The sequence below is a fragment of the Vigna angularis genome, chromosome 3 (assembly GCF_016808095.1).
Source record: "Vigna angularis cultivar LongXiaoDou No.4 chromosome 3, ASM1680809v1, whole genome shotgun sequence".
Lineage (NCBI taxonomy): Eukaryota > Viridiplantae > Streptophyta > Magnoliopsida > Fabales > Fabaceae > Vigna > Vigna angularis.
In genome coordinates, this window is record NC_068972.1 from 8,066,970 (window position 1) to 8,085,894 (window position 18,925).

Sequence of the window (18,925 nt, forward strand, 5' to 3'; positions counted from 1 at the left end):
TTCATTAAACCAGTGTTTATATTTGAAATTTATATCAGTTATTTATTTATTTTGTTGTTAAAATACAAGTATTTTTGGTAAGATAAAATTAGTTAATAAATAAATTAAATATAATAATTTATAAAAGTTGTGCTCTAAGTTTTTGTAAATTACTTTATTAAAAAATTAAAAGTAGTTTAGAGACAAGGTTGTAATGTTTTTATTATAATTTAAAGTGTTTATTAAAAAGCTTATTTAAATAAAGTCACTATTAGTACATTTTGTTTACTCAATACTGAGCGTGGAGATGTTATTCGAATGTAAATTTTATACAATGCTTTTAAGTTTATTAACTTTATTATTGAACGTGCAATCTTAAAGATATGTATTTATTTGTTTTAATTATTTATATTATTGATGAATTAATGAAAACACGTGCGTCTAAGTATGTTTATTCTTTATGATAATAAAAATAATAAAACTATTGTAATTATAAAATCAAATATAAATAATTTTTATATTTTATTATAAGGAATTTTTATTTTGTAAGTATTTTTTTAAATAAAAAATGTTTAAATTTAAAAGAACGATTTAAAATTTTAATTTTAAAAAATATTTAAAGAATAAAATTAGAAATTAATTATGGATATAAAAAAGAGGACTCATCTTATACATAAATATAAATTATCGAAAGTATATTTTATTTAGTGGATACATCTAAACTCTGGATCAAACAATTGTTTCTCGACCTTGTGACGGGAAGTGACTAAAGTTTGTGTTTTAATTTGGTTTAAATTCTTTAATTTTTAAATTATTGTTCTTAGCCACTCAATTTTTCTTTTAGAAAATCAAACTGTTAATTACTTTTTGTTTATTGAAAATGGGATCAAAATAACAAGTGCATCGGTGAGGTGACAAAAGTCAGTCGATCATATGGAAGTTAATAGTTTAATCAAAATATTTTTTGCATAACTATTTTTATACCAAAGCGTTATATTTTTCAGTTCATGTTTACCAAAGTTGTAGTAAAACATTCAAATGTTTTCGTTTTTTTTTCGTTAATCAATTGATATATTTTCTGCGCACAGTGTTTCGTCTCATTTTAATGTGTCAAGATAATATTACATTACTACCAAATATTTCTAAGTTATTATTCATTTAATATCTTAGTTTAGTTTGACTGCTCGAAAATTCCTCAATTTTTCTGTACTTGTGTACTGTATTGACGGTGTGTAATGCAATATTGGGTTGGTTTATCTGTGTTATCTTTTTAAGCAAGAGCTTATTTATTAATATAAGTACATTTGTGTTTTTTATGTATTTGTTTAGTTTATTTATTTTAAAAGTAAATAATTGTTTTATTTTATTTCAACAAATAATCCTTTTTATTTCTTAAATTGGTGATTATGTTAGTAAGTGTTTATTTCGAAAACACTTGTTTTAAGTTTAAACAGAATCATCCTTATTATAATAACAATGTTTTGAGCACACTGTTTTATTCAAGTTAATTTCATATACTCATGCGCATGGATTATATTCCTTTTTTTAAATTTATTTTGCATACCGCTTATGTGCATAAGTTGATGCATATAAATCATTTGAGTGTGAATATCATATATTTTGTGATAAAATTTCGCCATGTAGTGTTACTTCTTCAAGCTATCTATAGTGTTTGTCACTCAATTTCTCCTTTTGTCATAAATTTATTCTTTATTTAGCAATGATTATTAAATTTATTCAATTAAAACTATTTACAAATGTTTAATTGATTAAGCAATATTTGCAAACAAAACTAAATGTCGAAATAAAAATATTATTAAGTACGAAATACTTTTTAGATGTATATTTTAAATTTTAGTATATCCTGTTAGGGTTCTATTTAAATAAGTTCCAATAAATAATATAAAAAATGAAAAAAGAAAAAGAACTTTTTATAATCTAAAAATAATGTATAAATAAAATAAAATTTCCAATGCAGCTTGATGTGGGAATTTATCCAATGTTAAAAGCATACCTAGTTTTAGACCTAGATCTTAGAGTTTGAAGTTTTGTTGAATAAATAATGTTAATAAGTGTTTATGTTTTCATTGAGACGGTGCAGGAAGAACTCTTTTTGAATGACACATGTTCCAATCAAGAAACTCAAACAACACTTCAAGAACTACAGTAACATGTTGTTCCCCTTTCATTAGACAAATTTGATTTTCTTGGACACTTTTTTCTGTGTAAGAAAAGCTTCAGCAATACGATTAATCTAACAATGTGAATGAATTCATAAGTTACTATTCAATATATATATATATATATATATATATATATATGTATATATATATATGTATATATATGTGTATATATATGTATATATATATATATATGTATATATATATATATATACACATATATGTATATATATATATGTATATGTATGTATGTATATTATAATTTAGGTATCGTCACTATTTTTTTTAAATATAATAATTCAGTTATTCTGTAAAATTGATAAACAAAAATATTGTAAAGAATGATGTGGTAAATATTGTTAGATGTATTAGCTCAAAATAAAATGTGTTAATGTTAGCAATATTTTTGTAACATCAACCATATATGTGTCTATTATCACACTCCAGTAAATTAGTTGAATATATGTAACTAAATATAAAAATTTTATTATATTTTGACGCATATAATACTAGCTAATCAATGACTCGAAAAATATTTTATTAATCTCAAGAATGTTAAATGAAAAGTAAATTGTGATAGAAACAAATATATATATATATATATATATATATATATATATATATATATATATATATATATTAGTTTAGTATTATTTTATCGTTATTATGATATTGAAAATACATTCTAATTTAGTTTAATCTAAATTTGAAATAATTTTTTGAAATGTTAAATTTCAACCAAAGATACTTTATAAACTTATGAAAAAACAACAACTCAAAAAACGAAAAAAAAAAAGAGAGGAAAGGAAGTTAATAACTCCGAACAATTTGCATAAAAATCCTAGGACATTATACTGTGTTTTTTTTTTCATAGGAATTATAACCACGAGTGAATTGTAAAAATCTATAAATAACAATAATCACAAAAGACACTACAACTATTTTTAACATAAAAAATATTCTCTTAATATGAGAAATAAAAATATATCGATACAAGCCATTAAATCAATTACTATTGGGATCAAATACGAATAAAAAAAAGTAAAATTAAAAATACACACAAATGTCTATAATCAGGTATGAAAGTAATTTTGTTTTCAAATATGAAAAATAAAGAAATATAAATTTAAATAGAGTAACAATGTAAGATTGATTTCTCTATTCCCAAACCTCTAATTGACAATTTAAATGGTCAAAATAAAAAATTATATTCTACGAATCTTTATCAAAATTTCAACCCAATGTAACAATGAACAGAGAAGAAACCATAATTTTATCCACTTTGTGAATATGTTAACAATATTTTTTTCTTTTTACAAAAATAACACTTCTCTTAATTAATCTCAAAGTCCTTTATCCATTTAATTTAAGTGAGAGACATAGACTTTATTATATTTAACTTTTTAGACACAAAGTATAGAGTCCAGTCCAAAATGAACATATTTATCTAAAACTTTTATAAAGAAAAAGTTCAATACAAAAAATTCATTAAATTTAGGATTTATCATCTTTCATGGTGTGTTTATCCAAACTAGTTATCAAAACCATTAATTTGGTACTATTATTAAGTTTTTTTTTAAAATATATTAAAGAGATTTAACACCAATTAATCATGAGAAAAGTCAAATAAAAAAAAATCAACAACACTATTTTAAATATTTTTTCTTATATATCACTTAATTTGTCTATTATTGACTAATATGAGACTTCTAATTTGCACTTTGAATCTTAACTACTTCAATGTTAAAGATAAAATTGTTCCTCAATTATGAAATGATTCATGTTATTTGATAACTTTGATTAGTTGTGTTTATACTTCATAATATTTAATGTCTGTAAACTCTCCCTATGCCACATTATACATGTTTCGATTTTTTGACAATAGTTTACATATCACTATTTTATTGATGTTTGAATTTATTTTAAAAAAATATTTGAAACTAACCATCATTATAAAAAAAAAAAAAAAAAGTTGTAGAAAACATTTTTCTTTTTTTCTCTTCTTTCACACAAATGAGCTATACACAAATGAGCTATACATGGGTGGCTACATGTTTATGCTCTTTCGTATGTTTTGCACTGTATTTGAAGAGGGTGACACTTCATAATGAAGTAGTTTTGATTCAAGTAACAATGATACCAAAGTTATCAGACTTGTTAAATTTTAATAATATCATACAATGACAGACTTTCAGTGATGTCAAATAAGCTTATATGTGATATTTTTAAAATTGTCAAAATAAACTTGAACCAAAAGAAATTACAAAATGGGTCTCAAACTGAAAAATTGTGAATTAAATTAAATCAACTAATGTTTTACCTATTAGTTTGACTCTCAGTTAACTTAAGTAGAGTTGATAGTTTAAAAAAAAAAATAATAAATAAGTTTTTAAAAAATAAAAGTAATATTTATTTAAGAAGTTTGTTAACTTAATGTAACTTCTATATCATATTTTAATTAAAAAAATCTCATATATGAATTATAAATTTTAAAAATAAAAATATTTGAATAATTTTTTATTTTTTTTATTTTAAATTAAAAATAGAAAAATTATTTAAATATCTGTATATATAAAAAATGTTTTTTATAAATAAAAATTTTCACTAAAATTTGATATACTTTAATACGTTAAATTCTTTATTTAAACACGTATATGCATCATTATTTATATAAAATAATTACATCTAAAATTTAAATTCAGAAATATAACTAATTTTTGAAATAAATAGTTACTTTTCATTTTTTATACTTTTTAAGTGGACAAAAAAGTCCATTAAACTGTAATAAGGTTAGACCAAGTCAACAATATAAATATTTATTTATTTATCGAAGTACCGTATCTTGATGAAACTCTCATAAAGTTGTTGAAGTTGGAACTGAAATACCCAGAGTTAGAAGAATTACTTTAAGAAATTTTTCTTTATAAGAGATTGATATAGTTAGAAAAAATATGTACATAAATTTTTTAGGAGTTAGTAATTTGAGAAATAAAAAAATTGACTGATAATTATTAAATAAAAACTAAGTAAAATAAATACTACACAATCAAAATATATAAGGTTCTCACACAATACTCGGAAAAATAAAAACAATAAATGCCTAATAATATGATATTTAGAACTTGGAATACTGAAATACGTCTGTATAACTTAACAGCAAATAATTCATCAGTCATTTTGTTTTTCTTACGAAAACAAACCCTCACACACTTTTACACTTTCATTTTTTTTCACCCATATTAACGAAAAATAGGAGTTGTTTCGACCGAATCCAGAGAGACCCTATTAAAACACACAAGTTTGTCGGAGACCGGGCGAACAATCACGAACGATAAAGGCTGGCGGACGAACGATGAAGCTACTAAGAACCGGGCAGACGCTTTCTCACCAGCTGAAGCAGATCGAGCGGCTCTGGCACCTGGGTCACTATAAGCTGACGAAAACCGGACGGTCGTTGCTGAATCCCACGAACTCCTACTCCAAGCCGGGCGGGTACCTGTCAAAGGCACTCCGACGCTCAAGTTAGTATGACAAAGCGGTCTGTGATGCATGTATATATTGCATCGTAAGGAATTCGTCCAAAAATCATACCTGGGACCTTTATTATACTGATTGTAATGGGCTTTTACCTTTCATGGACCTGAAAACGGCCCAATCATACCTTAATCTTCATTAAGGGCTTTAACGAGTTATTAGTATTTAATCGCGCAGTCGACATAGTGAATGACGGTCGTGATGGCCGGTCAGCAGGGTGACCGACCGAGGATGTCAACCTGGGAGGGACGGTTGAAACGGTCGGCCAGGGTAACCGGCCAAGGATGTCAACCTGGGAGGGACGATCAAAACGGCCGACCAGCAGGGTAACCGGCCAAGGATGTCAACTTGGGAGGGACGGTCTTGGCGGTCGGTCAACAGGGTGACCGGCCAATGATGTCAACCTGGGAGGGACGGTCGCGACGGCCGGTCAGCCAATGATGTCAACCTGGGAGGTACGGTCTTGGCGACCGGCAAGGTGGCCAATGATGGACACTCGGTCGGTCGGCCTGGATGGACGACCTTGGCGGGCCGTTTGTTCCTGATGGTCGACCTGGACGGACGACCTTGGAGGACCGTTCGATCTATGTCGACTCGAACAACGTTAGTTTGGACGCTCGGTCATGATTGTGACCTGGGTGGACGACATTGGTTTAACTGCTCGCTCGATCTATGTGTCAGGAGGACCGGTCGGTACATGAGTGAAAGAAACCAAATTATCAAGTACAAAATATTAAATTTTAGTTTCTTTAACAAACTTTTTATTTAGATTTTTTATCTTATAATACTTAATTTGGCATTTACTCTTTTTAAAGTGTCATATAAGTTAAACAAAAACAACAACAGGAAAGTATGATTCCAGATATTTTTATTTTAAATTTAATTACAACTTAACAACAAAAATTACGATTGAAATATTTTATCTGCAAATAAAAGTTACAATTTTTTTTTATAATTTATTGATCATTATAATGGCATTGAAATTTAATTAAAAGTTTTATGGATTTTTTTTAGGCGGAATAGAAATAAATAAATAAAAAAAGCTGTTCCCCGTCTCACAAAATCTCTTATTAAAATTAGAACCAAAATGGGTTGCGAATATTAGTATTAGTCATAAAGAACGGTGTGCCAGAGTTTTTATTTATCATTTATATATTTATAAAACAAAAATGAAAACCCTTTCACTAACACAACAATAGTGTCTTTGCCAAAGAAGAAGAAGATTGAATCGAAACGCGGAGTTTCTTTGTCTCTCCCCAACAAATTATGGTTCTGAAGAGGAAGAAGATGGAGCAGCGCTTCACCTTCTTCTTCTGCTGTTGATTTCATGGCCACCTCCCAGTCCCAGCATCGCTGCGTTTTCGGTATCCCCTCCCTCTCCTTCTTCGTGTTTTTCTGGTTATTGACCATTTGGGTGTTAAAGAAATGGGAAATCGAATTAGTTTCATCTTTAAATTTTCTATCTTTGTGGCTTCTTGTTATTGCAACCTTGGATGCTGTCAATTTCAATCAGATTGGAATTTTTGTAATTCATGCACGTTGGTTGTTGGGTTATGACAATTGTTGTGATTTTATTGTAGTTGGGAATATACCGTATGATGCCACAGAGGAACAGCTTGTCGAAATCTGTCAGGAGGTTGGCCCAGTAGTGTCATTCAGGTAACTTTGAAAAAAGTTCTTAGCTGTTCATGAGTTTCTTTTTTCAGGTTTCTTTTTTTTGTTATAACAATTCGTATTTTCTCCCACCCTGGAAATAGGGCATTAGTTTCTTATAAGCACTTACAGTAGAGAAAAATGGTGAGAAAAAATGAAATGAGTTTATCCCACAATTTGAGGTGTATAAGCTTCTCTTCTTATAAGATCTTATGAAGAAGTTTATGCAAGCAAATCAATAGTTGTGGCTAGAAGTTGCTTTCCAAGTCTGTTTTAAGGGACAAGTTTCATTATGAGATTTTTCTGTAATTTTTTGGAATTTCCTTTTTGCTTCTTGACCAATGCTTTATTTGGTTGAAGACTTGAAGCTTTCCCATCTTTTATCTGCAGATTAGTTATTGACAGGGAAACCGGGAAACCGAAAGGTTATGGATTCTGTGAGTATAAGGATGAAGAAACAGCTTTAAGCGCTCGACGAAATCTTCAGGGTTATGAAATTAATGGCCGGCAATTACGTGTTGATTTTGCCGAAAATGACAAAGGAACTGACAGAAATAGAGAACAGGTATATTATCAAATATTTTTGAAATAGTGACTAGTTATTCTTCCGAATCTTTGTCATGTTTACTATAAAGATAGCACCGATCACCATTGATACTGGCATGCACGCATACACTCACAAATAATTGGACATTCGTTGTCTTCTTTATATTTATATTTTTCAAAATGCAAAGTTTAATCAATGTGAAACTAAAAGGGAAATACATATTAACTCATACAAGTATTTCGCTCACATTGTTCAATTTCTTTTACTTGATAGTTTCATTTTTGACCAATTAAATCATGTCACGCATAAGCAAGTACTGGATGTTGGTTTATTACAGATTAAATTGTTTATTTTTCTTTTTTGTCACAGGGTCGTGGTGGGCCTGGAATGACAACAAATGTTGGTTAGTTGCTTTCCTCTTGCTATTATTTTATGCTGTAATAAATAATCTTGCACATTTAATCACTGCATTGCCTTTTTTATCCTGTGTTTTTCATTTTCTCCTCTGTATTAAAGACCCTCAGAAACAAGTTGGTGGCCCAGCTGGGGAAGCTGTTCAGCATCAGCCTATTGGTCTTCATATTGCCATAACAGCTGCAACTGTCATGACAGCAGCTCTAGGCGGTGCTCAGTTTGGCATCCAGTCAAATCAAAATAGTTTGCAGAGTCAGTCAGCATTGGCACATGATCCTTTAACCCTGCATCTGGCCAAAATGTCCAGGAGTCAGCTTACGGAGATGATATCTGAACTCAAGGTAACTATTGGTTATGGGTACCTTCACTTTCCTAGAAAACTTTCTCTTTGGTTGATCATTTCGTTTCTTGTTATGATTGCAGGGAATGGCTACACAAAACAAGGATCTGGCTCGCCAGCTGTTGCTTTCAAGGCCACAGTTGCCCAAGGCTCTTTTCCAGGTGTGTACTATTTCTCCTATATCAATTCCCCTGTGAATTTGTTCTACCACAGCATTCTTTTATGACAAACTTGTCTCTTTTTAGTTTCTACATGTGCTCATATGATATAGATATTCATTATGGTGGCTATACCAGAAAGTTCATTGATCTGACCACATGTGACTGTTAGAAATGAACTAACGAGATCATGCAAAATAAGATAGTTGAGTAGTAGAGACTGGAGAACAGTTTACATCTGACTGATACACTTTTGTATATAAAATGACTTTTTGGATGACCTTTTCTCATTTTTCAATTTAAATGCAGCTGAACTATGAGTTTTTTTTTTGGGTATTATACTTGATTCATAGCAGTTTTGTAAAATCTGTCTGCTTCATGGAACTGGATCATGGCATGTCTGGTAGGGAGATACATTTTCTATCTTTTGCTACAACTTTTTGGAGGAGGGAAGGTATAGTTTTTGTTTTGCACTAATTGGGAGGCCAATCCATTTGGTGACTAGAGTTCAACAGGACATAGTTCGTGTAATACACATGCTACTTTTGCATGATTTGCTAGTTTTGTGGCCTTTTTCTTGTCATTTTACACATTTCGTAAGTTGGAAAAGTCAGCCTACTATTTACCTCCAAAATCATGATTCATAATAGAGTTAGTCATGGCTGTGTAGGTCATGGTTACATGGTATGTTAATAGTACTTGACTCCTGCTATCAACCACTTTCATTCTGTTTTCTTTTGAAGTATTCCTTAATCCTTATCCTTGACTTGTTATTTCTCTTTCCATAGAATTACAGTCTAAAAAAAATATATCAATGTTCATTGTGTGGGCTGTAATTTAGAATCTTTCAATTTTGTGTGCTACTTTATCTTTATTTTGACAATTAACGTCTAGCTGATCACTCTTTCCTTCGGTTACACTTTGTGATGTGTTCTATACCATCCAAAATATTTTCAACTCGCAAAAAATTTACCTTTGGGGATTTTTGTGGATCTATTTATTTGTATATGATTTGGATAATTTCTTTGATCATTATGTTCACAATTTTATATGCAGGCTCAAATAATGCTAGGAATGGTGTCTTCCCAAGTGGTTTGTTTCACTATCTTTCTGCTTGATGTTCATTTGTTTTATATTTTATGCCAAATCTTTGTCATTTGGGACTTATAATTTGATTTAGGTTGCTATAAATCCCAACTTCCAAGGCTGTGAACTGAGCCTTTTAATTTGTAGATTACAGCTAGTGTGTTCTGGGACAGTTGGAAACAACTAACAGCTATTTTTTTTTTAATTTTTTTTATACGTATTTTATATATTGCCTTGTGGAGAACAATATGTTTAGGTAGACTGAGAAAGAGAAAGGGAATACACTTTATTAAGCAATTGATTATCTTTCTTGTCTAGGTAGTCGGAGTTATCTGGAATTTATTTCATGGAAGCTGTATACGCCAATTGTATTTGAGGATCAGACAAAATTTGGGTAGCAAATATTCCGAAACTGGAGGTCTCAAGATTAATAACTTACCCTTAATAAATAAAGCTCAAATAACTAAAACAACTTAGGGAAAATACATGGAAGCTCAGTTGCTGACAAGCTTTAAAATACTTAATTATAAAATTAATAAGATGACTCTAGGACTTATATGACATCAACAGAAGCAAAACCAAATAGCCCTAAACCTAAATATGATCATTCAGGGTTTATGTTATATCAAATTAGCGTTAAATTTATATTAGACTACTTAGACTTTTGTTCCTTAAACTTACTCCTTCTAGATCATTAATTTTTTTTGTCATGATAATTATTGCAGTTACAAATGCCAAACCTTAGGCTGGTTTCAGATCAACCCTCACAGTCTTTAATGAATGAAGGTCAGCTGGCTCAGCCACCATTGGTTCAAACTCTGCCAGGCCTTCCTCCTCATGGGCAGAGCAAATTGCAGTCTGGTTTGACACCTTATGGTCAAGAAGGCCAAGTCAACACCATACTTCATAATCCTCTGGCTCCTAATCAATTAACTGCTCATCCAAAGCCTCCAGTGCAGCCCCGAATTCCCGTTCAACAACATCCAAACAACCCTGTACTGCCTGGAACTTTGTCAGGGCAGCCTAATTTATTACTTCCTTTTTTGCGCCCAGGTCTGGGAAGTTTGTCTGTCAGGCCTCCAATTCAACCGACAACTTCAACTGCTCTAAACCAGCAAATGCATGTCTCTTTGCTACAAAATTCTGCACATGTTGGAAACTCAACTGTCGGACATAATATTCAAATGGTTCGTCCAGATGCCAACTTTCAGGTGCCAAGTTTTGCTTGTTTTTTAGTTCTTTTATGTTGAGATATGTTTTTTTTTTAAAAAAAAAATCCATGCATTAAAAGTTAATATTAGGACGTACCATGCTGGTTTAGCCCCACCTTTCTTTTCATGGGATGATTATTCTTGCTTTCTGCACTTTGTTATTGCTTATTATTATTTTAGTTGCCTTTTGTAGTAGAGAAAGAAAGTAGATGTCCGTAGCACAGGATATCAGAAATACAAAAACTAGACAATAGGAGAAACCCACATTAAAGCTTTCCGTTCCTGCAATTCTGTCAAAGAAGAAACGTCTTTTTAGCACCATAAGGAGGCCTGATATATCTCTATACCCCATCAAAGTGCAGATAGAATATTTATACTTTTTGGCCAATATGGGAAATATTTCTGCAGCAATGCTTGCCCATGTGGAAAATTGAGTTTGTCCGCTACCAGCTCATTCTACCCATGATAGACTGATTTTCCTAACAAGTTGGCTTGTTTTTCAACCCTGAACTCTCTCAACTGAGCTAACTTGTGAGTTTAACAAACAACACTGATTTAAAGTATTACCAATCAAGCCAAACACTTAACCTTTGAGGGAGCTATATCCTTCCTAAGTTGCTAGAGCAGGGTTGATTTTAAAATGAAAATATTAAAGAGTCTAAATTCAGTACCCCTTTTGTATTTTTTTGTTATAAATAGGTGGGTACATCCCTTTAGTTTTTTTCCTTTCTTATTTGCTTTAGTTTGTGAGGACTTTCTTTCCTCTTGCATTTGTATATTAATGAAGAAAAAATCATCAAAGAACTTACTATTGAAACATCATTGACATTTTGTAGTATTTTCACATTATTTACCGTACATAGAAATGTCCAGTCATTGGTTGAGCATCCCTTTGTGCTCTCAAATTGAGATGCTATGTAGCTGATAGTGTGCAGAAGTTTATTTTCTCGTCACTTCTGCTTAGCTGGCTACAATTTCTATATTTTATATGCTCATATTTTTAAATAATGTATTTACCTTTATTTATTGAAACAGCCTGGTCCCTCCATATCGGTGTCTACTTCTCAGTTATTGAGTAAAGGTGATAAATCTTCTAATATAACGTATTCAAACATGCCTTTGGGAGTAGAGAAAAAAAACAATGTTCGTGATTCTTCAGAATCTTTTTCTCGCCCATCAAAGCTCATGAAATTGGATGAGGGAAGGAGTACACCCCTTTCTACTGGGATGTCAGACGTGCCTGTCACTGATGGACCGTCTCATACACTTGGAAGAAGCTCATTGTCTGTACTTGCTACTCCTAAAGCAGAAGGGCAATACTCTGAGCTACAATCTTCTCAGGTATGTATGTGACTTGGTGATTCATTGATGAGATGTGAAGGTGAATTATTGTCTTATGAATTTATCGAAACATTCATTGTTATTTTTTGACTTTGGATGCAAAAGTTGTTGTAAGGTCATCTCTTTTGAGATTCAGTATTTTGAATAGTCTTTCATTTGGTTGCTAAAAAAGATAGTCTAACCTTTAAAAAGGGTTCCTAGAATACTTCGGAATTGTGTAATGTTGCCTGTTTTCTTAAATGAAGTTTGAAATTTACATAAGATTATCTGCAAATGGTCAGGTACATTTAATTGGGGTGCATCTAGTAGGAACTGAACCTTCAGATTTGTCAATTATTTGACTTACGCAATCAGTATTTATGCTGTGAAGTTTCCTTATCTTTTATTTTGAACTTTGAAATATCATCACTAAGCAAAAAAACTATGCTCTGTTTACGCCACGAGTCTTAACCATCTTTTAGTTTCTCTGATTTTTTGCATCCGAACCATCTTTAGATCACTAGTCTGGTAACCACTAATTGGCGTGGAACTAGAGATTAGTATAACGGATCATGTGTGTACTTTAGGGATCATGATGACATGACTCTGCCATGGTTACAAGCTTATATAGTCTGTAGTAATCTGAATTCCATATTAGGAGAGGGATTTTATACATGGTTAGTGCAAAACGCATCTTATACCTTTTATTCAAATGATCGAATATTTAGTCCCTACCTTTTAGGCTAGCAAACTTTGCCTGAAAACAATGCTTTTAAATGTTTCATATTTACATTTACGTTACTTTTACTGTTTCGAATGTTTTGTTTTAATTCTTTTTACCACAATGGACCCTTATCTTGTTTGGTTATAGTAACCGGTCGTACTGGATATATATTCATTATTTTTTTTTCTTTACGCATCCCAGCTTCCTCCTGATGTGCAGTCTGTTTTGCTGCAACAAGTATTGAATCTGACACCAGAGCAATTGAGTTCCTTACCACCAGAGCAGCAACAACAGGTAATTCAGCTCCAGCAGGCTCTTCGGCGAGATCAGATGCAGCCCTCATAACAAAGAGAGACTCATGAACAGTTCAGATAGCAACAACTTCTTGTATACTAGCATTTGCTGTAGATTAGATTCAGAATATTAAAATTCTTTCTACTACTATTGCTTCTTTTGTAATTTGTTTTCTAGTTCATTGCCCAAATAGTTGATGTAGCATTGAGGAGATCCACATGGGCGCTTATTTTAATCCCTTAGAAGAGATATATTGTACAATAATAATTTTGGCGATATTTTTTTTTTTTTTCCTGTTGGCTTATCTCTAGTGTGGGCTGAATAACTTTGCCTTGTCGTTGGAGCTATTGTAAGCATGCATATGCTTGAAGCTATTGTAAGCATGCATATGCTTGAATATGTTGTCTGCACTATGTATTATCGCTGATCCCCCTCAATTTAGACAATAAAATGTCTAAGCTCAATATCCAGCATATGAATTCTCATTTCAATAATTTTCCTTGTTTTCGTTTTCTTTACCATTCACATCATACAATACACAGTACAGAGCAATTTCCAGGTCTGAGATCTTATATGAGTGCTTCGTTTCGTTCAACATAGTGCCTACAAATATCTGTAGCATTGTGACCGGAAATGGTTGGGTTGTCATTGACAACAGTGAACAATATTGTACTAGAAAGAAATGCATTCCTTTTCTTACTGAATAAAGAAGAAATCAATTTGAAGGCATGAATTTTTATCAAATGGTTTATTTTCCGTGGTACTGAAATATGCTTTGATTTTACTTCTATAAGATTAGTGAGCGTGACATTTATTCTTTATACTAAAACGATGACAAACTAATTAGTTTATTTTAAGATCTTTGATTACAATCACTGATGAATCCAAACCACACCAGAATCGCTTTGCGAGTAGGAATGAAGAGTGACTTAGTGGGAGCTGAGGCTATTGTTAGAATTATTGTTAGAATGATTAGTGTGAGTTGTGTGTGTGCTGTCAGTATGAGCTGTGTGTGTGAGTTGTGTTCCAACCAAAGTGAGTTGGAAAGGAAATGGGTAGTTACTTTATTTCCCTTATAAATGTAATGCTAATGTAAGAGGAGAAGTAAGCCTTCTCATTCAATAATATGTCTTTATGATTTCTGTGTTCATTCAATATGGTATCAGAGCGGGTTGATCCCGCTCTGGTTTTTTCTTTTCTCAGTTGAGCTATCAGATATAGCTCCACCATTATCACTCATCATCTACCATAATCATATATCAACCTCTCTTTTTTTCTCAAACTTTATTCACTGTTTGGCACACCCATCACCACATATCGCCACCTTTCTCTGACGTCCGCCGTCCGCCGTCGTCCGCCGCCGTCAATCAACCCAGTTTCGTCCGGCGACCAGCAGATCTGGAGCGCCTCTCCGAGCGACAGATAACCCCGCCGGAATCAGTCCAAGCATCCTCTCCACACGCCTCCACGCGCCACCTTTCTCCAGCTGAGCTTGGGCGCGTACTGTTCACGCGCCGCCGTTCCGACGACGGAATCACTTCGTGCTGCTTCCAGTAGACTCGCCGGACCTTCCTCTCTCTGTTCTGTCCCTCCATAGCAGCCATTACAGCCTTTTCTAAGTTGGGTATACAAAAGGCTTCATTTTCTCTTTCTCACTGCAGTTTGTCGCTGCTGCCTTCCTTTGTTTTTTTCTTAGAATTCAGATTCATAGACATCGTGCAATGGCAACTGGCAGCATTATCTCATTGTCAGGAAGTCCTAATATCACTTCTGAAAAACTGAATGGGAAAAATTATTTATCTTGGTCCGTTGCTGTTGAAATGTGGTTTCTTGGCCACGGATGTTATGATCATCTTGAGCAAGATGGAACACACGTACCAGCTGAAAAAGCATATCAATGGAAACAAGCAGATTTCCAACTGTGTGCTTTGTTGTGGCAATCCGTAGAACCACAAATCTTCATATCCCTTAGAGCTTTCAAGACATGTCACTCTTTTTGGAAGAAAGCTCAAAGCATTTATGCCAATGACATTCAACGTCTGTATGACACGGCGAATAAACTTGCATCCCTTAAAATGGAGAATCATGATATGGTATCTTTTATGGCTGAAGCCCAATCCGCTACTGAAGAATTGCGGATGTTTTTAGAAGCAGGATCTTCTGAAGATATCAAAACAAGGTTAGACAAGTATTATATGGTAATGATTCTCCGAGCTCTGCATCCCGACCTTGCTCATATCCGAGATCAACTTCTAACCAGTCATGAAGTTCCCTCCATGGAATCCTTGACCACACGTCTTCTTCGGGTTCCGATGCCACACCCTCAAGAGACTTTTGCGGCAGTAGAGCAATCTGCCATGATTATCGCCCGCGGAAGAGGACGCGGTACTAGAGGAGGAGGACGTGGAGGACGTGGAGGTCGAGGGCGAGGTCCGTGCACATATTGCAAAAGGATGGGTCATATCCAAGAGAATTGCTACTTATTGCATGGTTTTCCTCCAAAAACCGCTAATATCTCTCAGTCTAACCCTTCAGATTCAAAATTTACTGAAGATGAATATCAGGAGTACCTACGGTTAAAATCCAATAGCATGGCACAAACATCTTCAAGTACAGCGTGCATTTCTCAATCTCCCAAAGATCAAACTTCATGAGTAATTGATTCGGGTGCTTCTGATCATATCTCCGGTAATACCTCTTTATTCTCAACCCTTTCTTTTCAAGAAAAATCTCATTTAATAACCCTTGCAAATGGTTCAAAAGTCTCATCAAAAGGCATTGGTCATGTCTCCCTGTCCCCATCCTTAAATCTCCAATCTGTTCTATTTGTTCCTAACTGTCCTTTCAATTTGATTTCCTTGAGTCAGTTAACCAAATCATTAAATTGTTCAATAACCTTTGATAACAACTCTTTTGTTATACAGGAGCGTGGGACAAGGAAACGGATTGGAGAAGGATATGAAGCAGGAGGATTATACCATTTTGGATCTCATCCCCATGTGTCATGTGTTGCAGCTCCTACTCCTAAACTGTTACACGATCGGTTTGGTCATCCTCATTTGTTAAAATTAAAAAAAATGTTCCCTGAACTTGGTAATGTCAATAGTTTAGAATGTGAGTCATGTCAACTCGGAAAACACGTTAGGTCTTCCTTTCCTAAAAGGTCACAAACAACGTGTGATTCTAGTTTTTCCATTATCCATTCTGATATTTGGGGACCTAGTCGTGTCTCGTCCTTTGGTTTTCGGTATTTTGTTACTTTCATTGATGAATATTCAAGATGTACTTGGGTTTATCTTATGAAAGATCGTTCTGAATTGTTATCCATCTTTACCTCCTTTTTAAATGAAATCAAAAATCAATTTGGCCAAGTTATCAAAATTCTAAGAAGTGACAATGCCAAAGAATACTTCTCTTACAATTTCTCTGCACTTTTAAACTCTCATGGTATCCTACATCAGTCTACTTGTCCTCATACACCACAACAAAATGGTATAGCAGAAAGAAAAAACCGACACTTGATTGAAACTGCCCGTACTCTTTTGCTTAGTGCCCATATTCCCACTCATCACTGGGGCGATGCCATTTTAACTGCATGTTATCTTATTAATAGGATGCCCTCTTCTTCTCTTAATCATAAAACTCCTTTTTCCATTCTTTTTCTAAACCAACCTCTCTTTCACACCTCTCCTCGAATCTTTGGTTGCGTATGTTTTGTTCATGACATGTCTCCTGGACTAGATAAACTTTCTGCTCGTGCAATCAAGTGTGTCTTCTTGGGATATTCACGGCTTCAAAAAGGTTATAGGTGTTACTCTCCTGAAACTAAAAAGTACTTTATGTCTGCAAATGTTACCTTTTTTGAACAAACTCCCTACTTTACTTCATCTGAACAAGAGATTGAGGGTATCCAACAGGTCCTTCCTCTTCCCATGATTGCGTCAAATATTCCTCCTATGTCTACAACTCAGCGTCCCAGTTCCCCTGAACCATCATCTCCCAATGTTACACAGGTAGAACATCCAGAAAATGGTGAATCCTCTCCTTCAGATTCTTCCTCACCGTCACTTACTCCCACGACTCCCGAAGATGATTCAGGTTGGCCCATTGCTCTTCGGAAAGGTACTCGTTCCATTCGCAACCCACACCCAATCTATAACTTTCTTGGTTATCACAGATTATCTCCTTCCTATTGTGCACTTATATCTTCAGTGTCTTCAGTTGATATACCTAAAAATATGGAAGAAGCACTTGCTCATCCTGGTTGGCGAGAGGCAATGATTGAAGAAATCCAAGCTCTCGAACAAAATAAAACTTGGGAGTTGGTACCTCTTCCACAGGATAAAAAGGCAGTTGGTTGTCGATGGGTGTATACAGTTAAAGTTGATTCAAACGGCAACATTGATCGTCTCAAAGCTCGTTTAGTTGCCAAAGGATACACTCAAGTTTATGGCATAGATTATTGTGAGACTTTCTCTCCTGTGGCCAAGATGACTACTATTCGTCTATTCTTTGCAATGGCGGCTATTCGTCATTGGCCACTTCATCAACTCGATATAAAAAATGCCTTCCTTCATGGTGATCTTGAGGACGAAGTTTATATGGAGCAACCTCCAGGGTTTATTGCTCAGGGGGAGTGTGGAATGGTATGCAAATTGCATCGCTCTTTATATGGTCTCAAGCAATCACCACGTGCTTGGTTTGGAAAATTCAGCTCTATTGTTCAACAATTTGGCTTGAATCGAAGTGAAGCAGATCATTCAGTTTTTTATTGTACTACATCTCTTGGGAAATGTGTTTATCTAATAGTATATGTTGATGATATAGTCATCACAGGAAATGATGTTGTTGGAATATCTCAACTAAAGAAACACTTATGCAAACATTTCCAAACCAAAGATCTTGGAAGCCTCAAATACTTCTTGGGCATTGAAGTAGCTCGGTCAAAAGATGGAATTGTAGTCTCTCAGAGGAAATATGCTCTTGATATATTACAAGAGACAGGAATGATTGATTGTAGACCAATAGACAGTCCTATGGACCCAAATCAAAAATTAGCTTCAAGCGAAGGTGATTTGTTCTCCGATCCAGAAAGATACAAAAGACTTGTTGGAAAACTGATTTATCTCACTATTACAAGACCGGATCTATCTTTTGCAGTTGGAGTGGTCAGTCAATTCATGTAGGCTCCATGTCTTGGCCATTGGAATGCTATCATTCGTATTCTAAGATACCTAAAAAAGGCTCCTGGACAAGGGTTGTTATATGAAGATAAAGGAAGCATTCAAGTCTCTGGATACTGTGATGTAGATTGGGCAGGCTCGCCTATTGATAGACGGTCTACTACTGGATATTGTGTTCTCCTTGGGGGAAATATCATTTCATGGAAGAGTAAGAAACAAAATGTAGTAGCCCGATCAACAGCTGAAGCTGAATATAGGGCTATGGCATCACTAACAAGTGAACTTATATGGGTGAAGCAATT

The 18,925-nt window shown here is 33.5% G+C and overlaps 1 protein-coding gene across 2 annotated transcripts; it reads left to right on the top strand.

Annotated features, from left to right (window-relative positions):
• The first annotated feature begins 6,809 nt into the window (after positions 1–6,809).
• LOC108326362 (cleavage stimulating factor 64) lies at positions 6,810–13,744 on the top strand. Of its 2 annotated transcripts, none has more exons than XM_017559831.2 (10): positions 6,810–7,057; positions 7,274–7,352; positions 7,737–7,911; positions 8,263–8,296; positions 8,410–8,648; positions 8,731–8,808; positions 9,862–9,897; positions 10,617–11,102; positions 12,138–12,443; positions 13,348–13,744. In XM_017559831.2, exons 1-10 carry the CDS (start codon positions 7,021–7,023, stop codon positions 13,489–13,491), a joined length of 1,614 nt encoding a protein of 537 aa, XP_017415320.1. In that variant the 5' UTR covers positions 6,810–7,020; the 3' UTR covers positions 13,492–13,744. The 2 variants fall into 2 exon arrangements, with proteins under 2 accessions (XP_017415320.1, XP_017415321.1); XM_017559832.2 differs by having other exon boundaries at positions 6,828–7,057; positions 13,366–13,744.
• Positions 13,745–18,925: the final 5,181 nt, after the last annotated feature.

Coding starts and splice junctions, on each gene's coding strand:
- LOC108326362 (XM_017559831.2), top strand. CDS start 7,021: ATGGCCACCTCCCAGTCCCAGCATCGCTGCGTTTTCG. Junction 7,912..8,262: donor CTGACAGAAATAGAGAACAG/GTATATTATCAA, acceptor TTTTTGTCACAG/GGTCGTGGTGGGCCTGGAAT. Junction 11,103..12,137: donor GTCCAGATGCCAACTTTCAG/GTGCCAAGTTTT, acceptor TTATTGAAACAG/CCTGGTCCCTCCATATCGGT.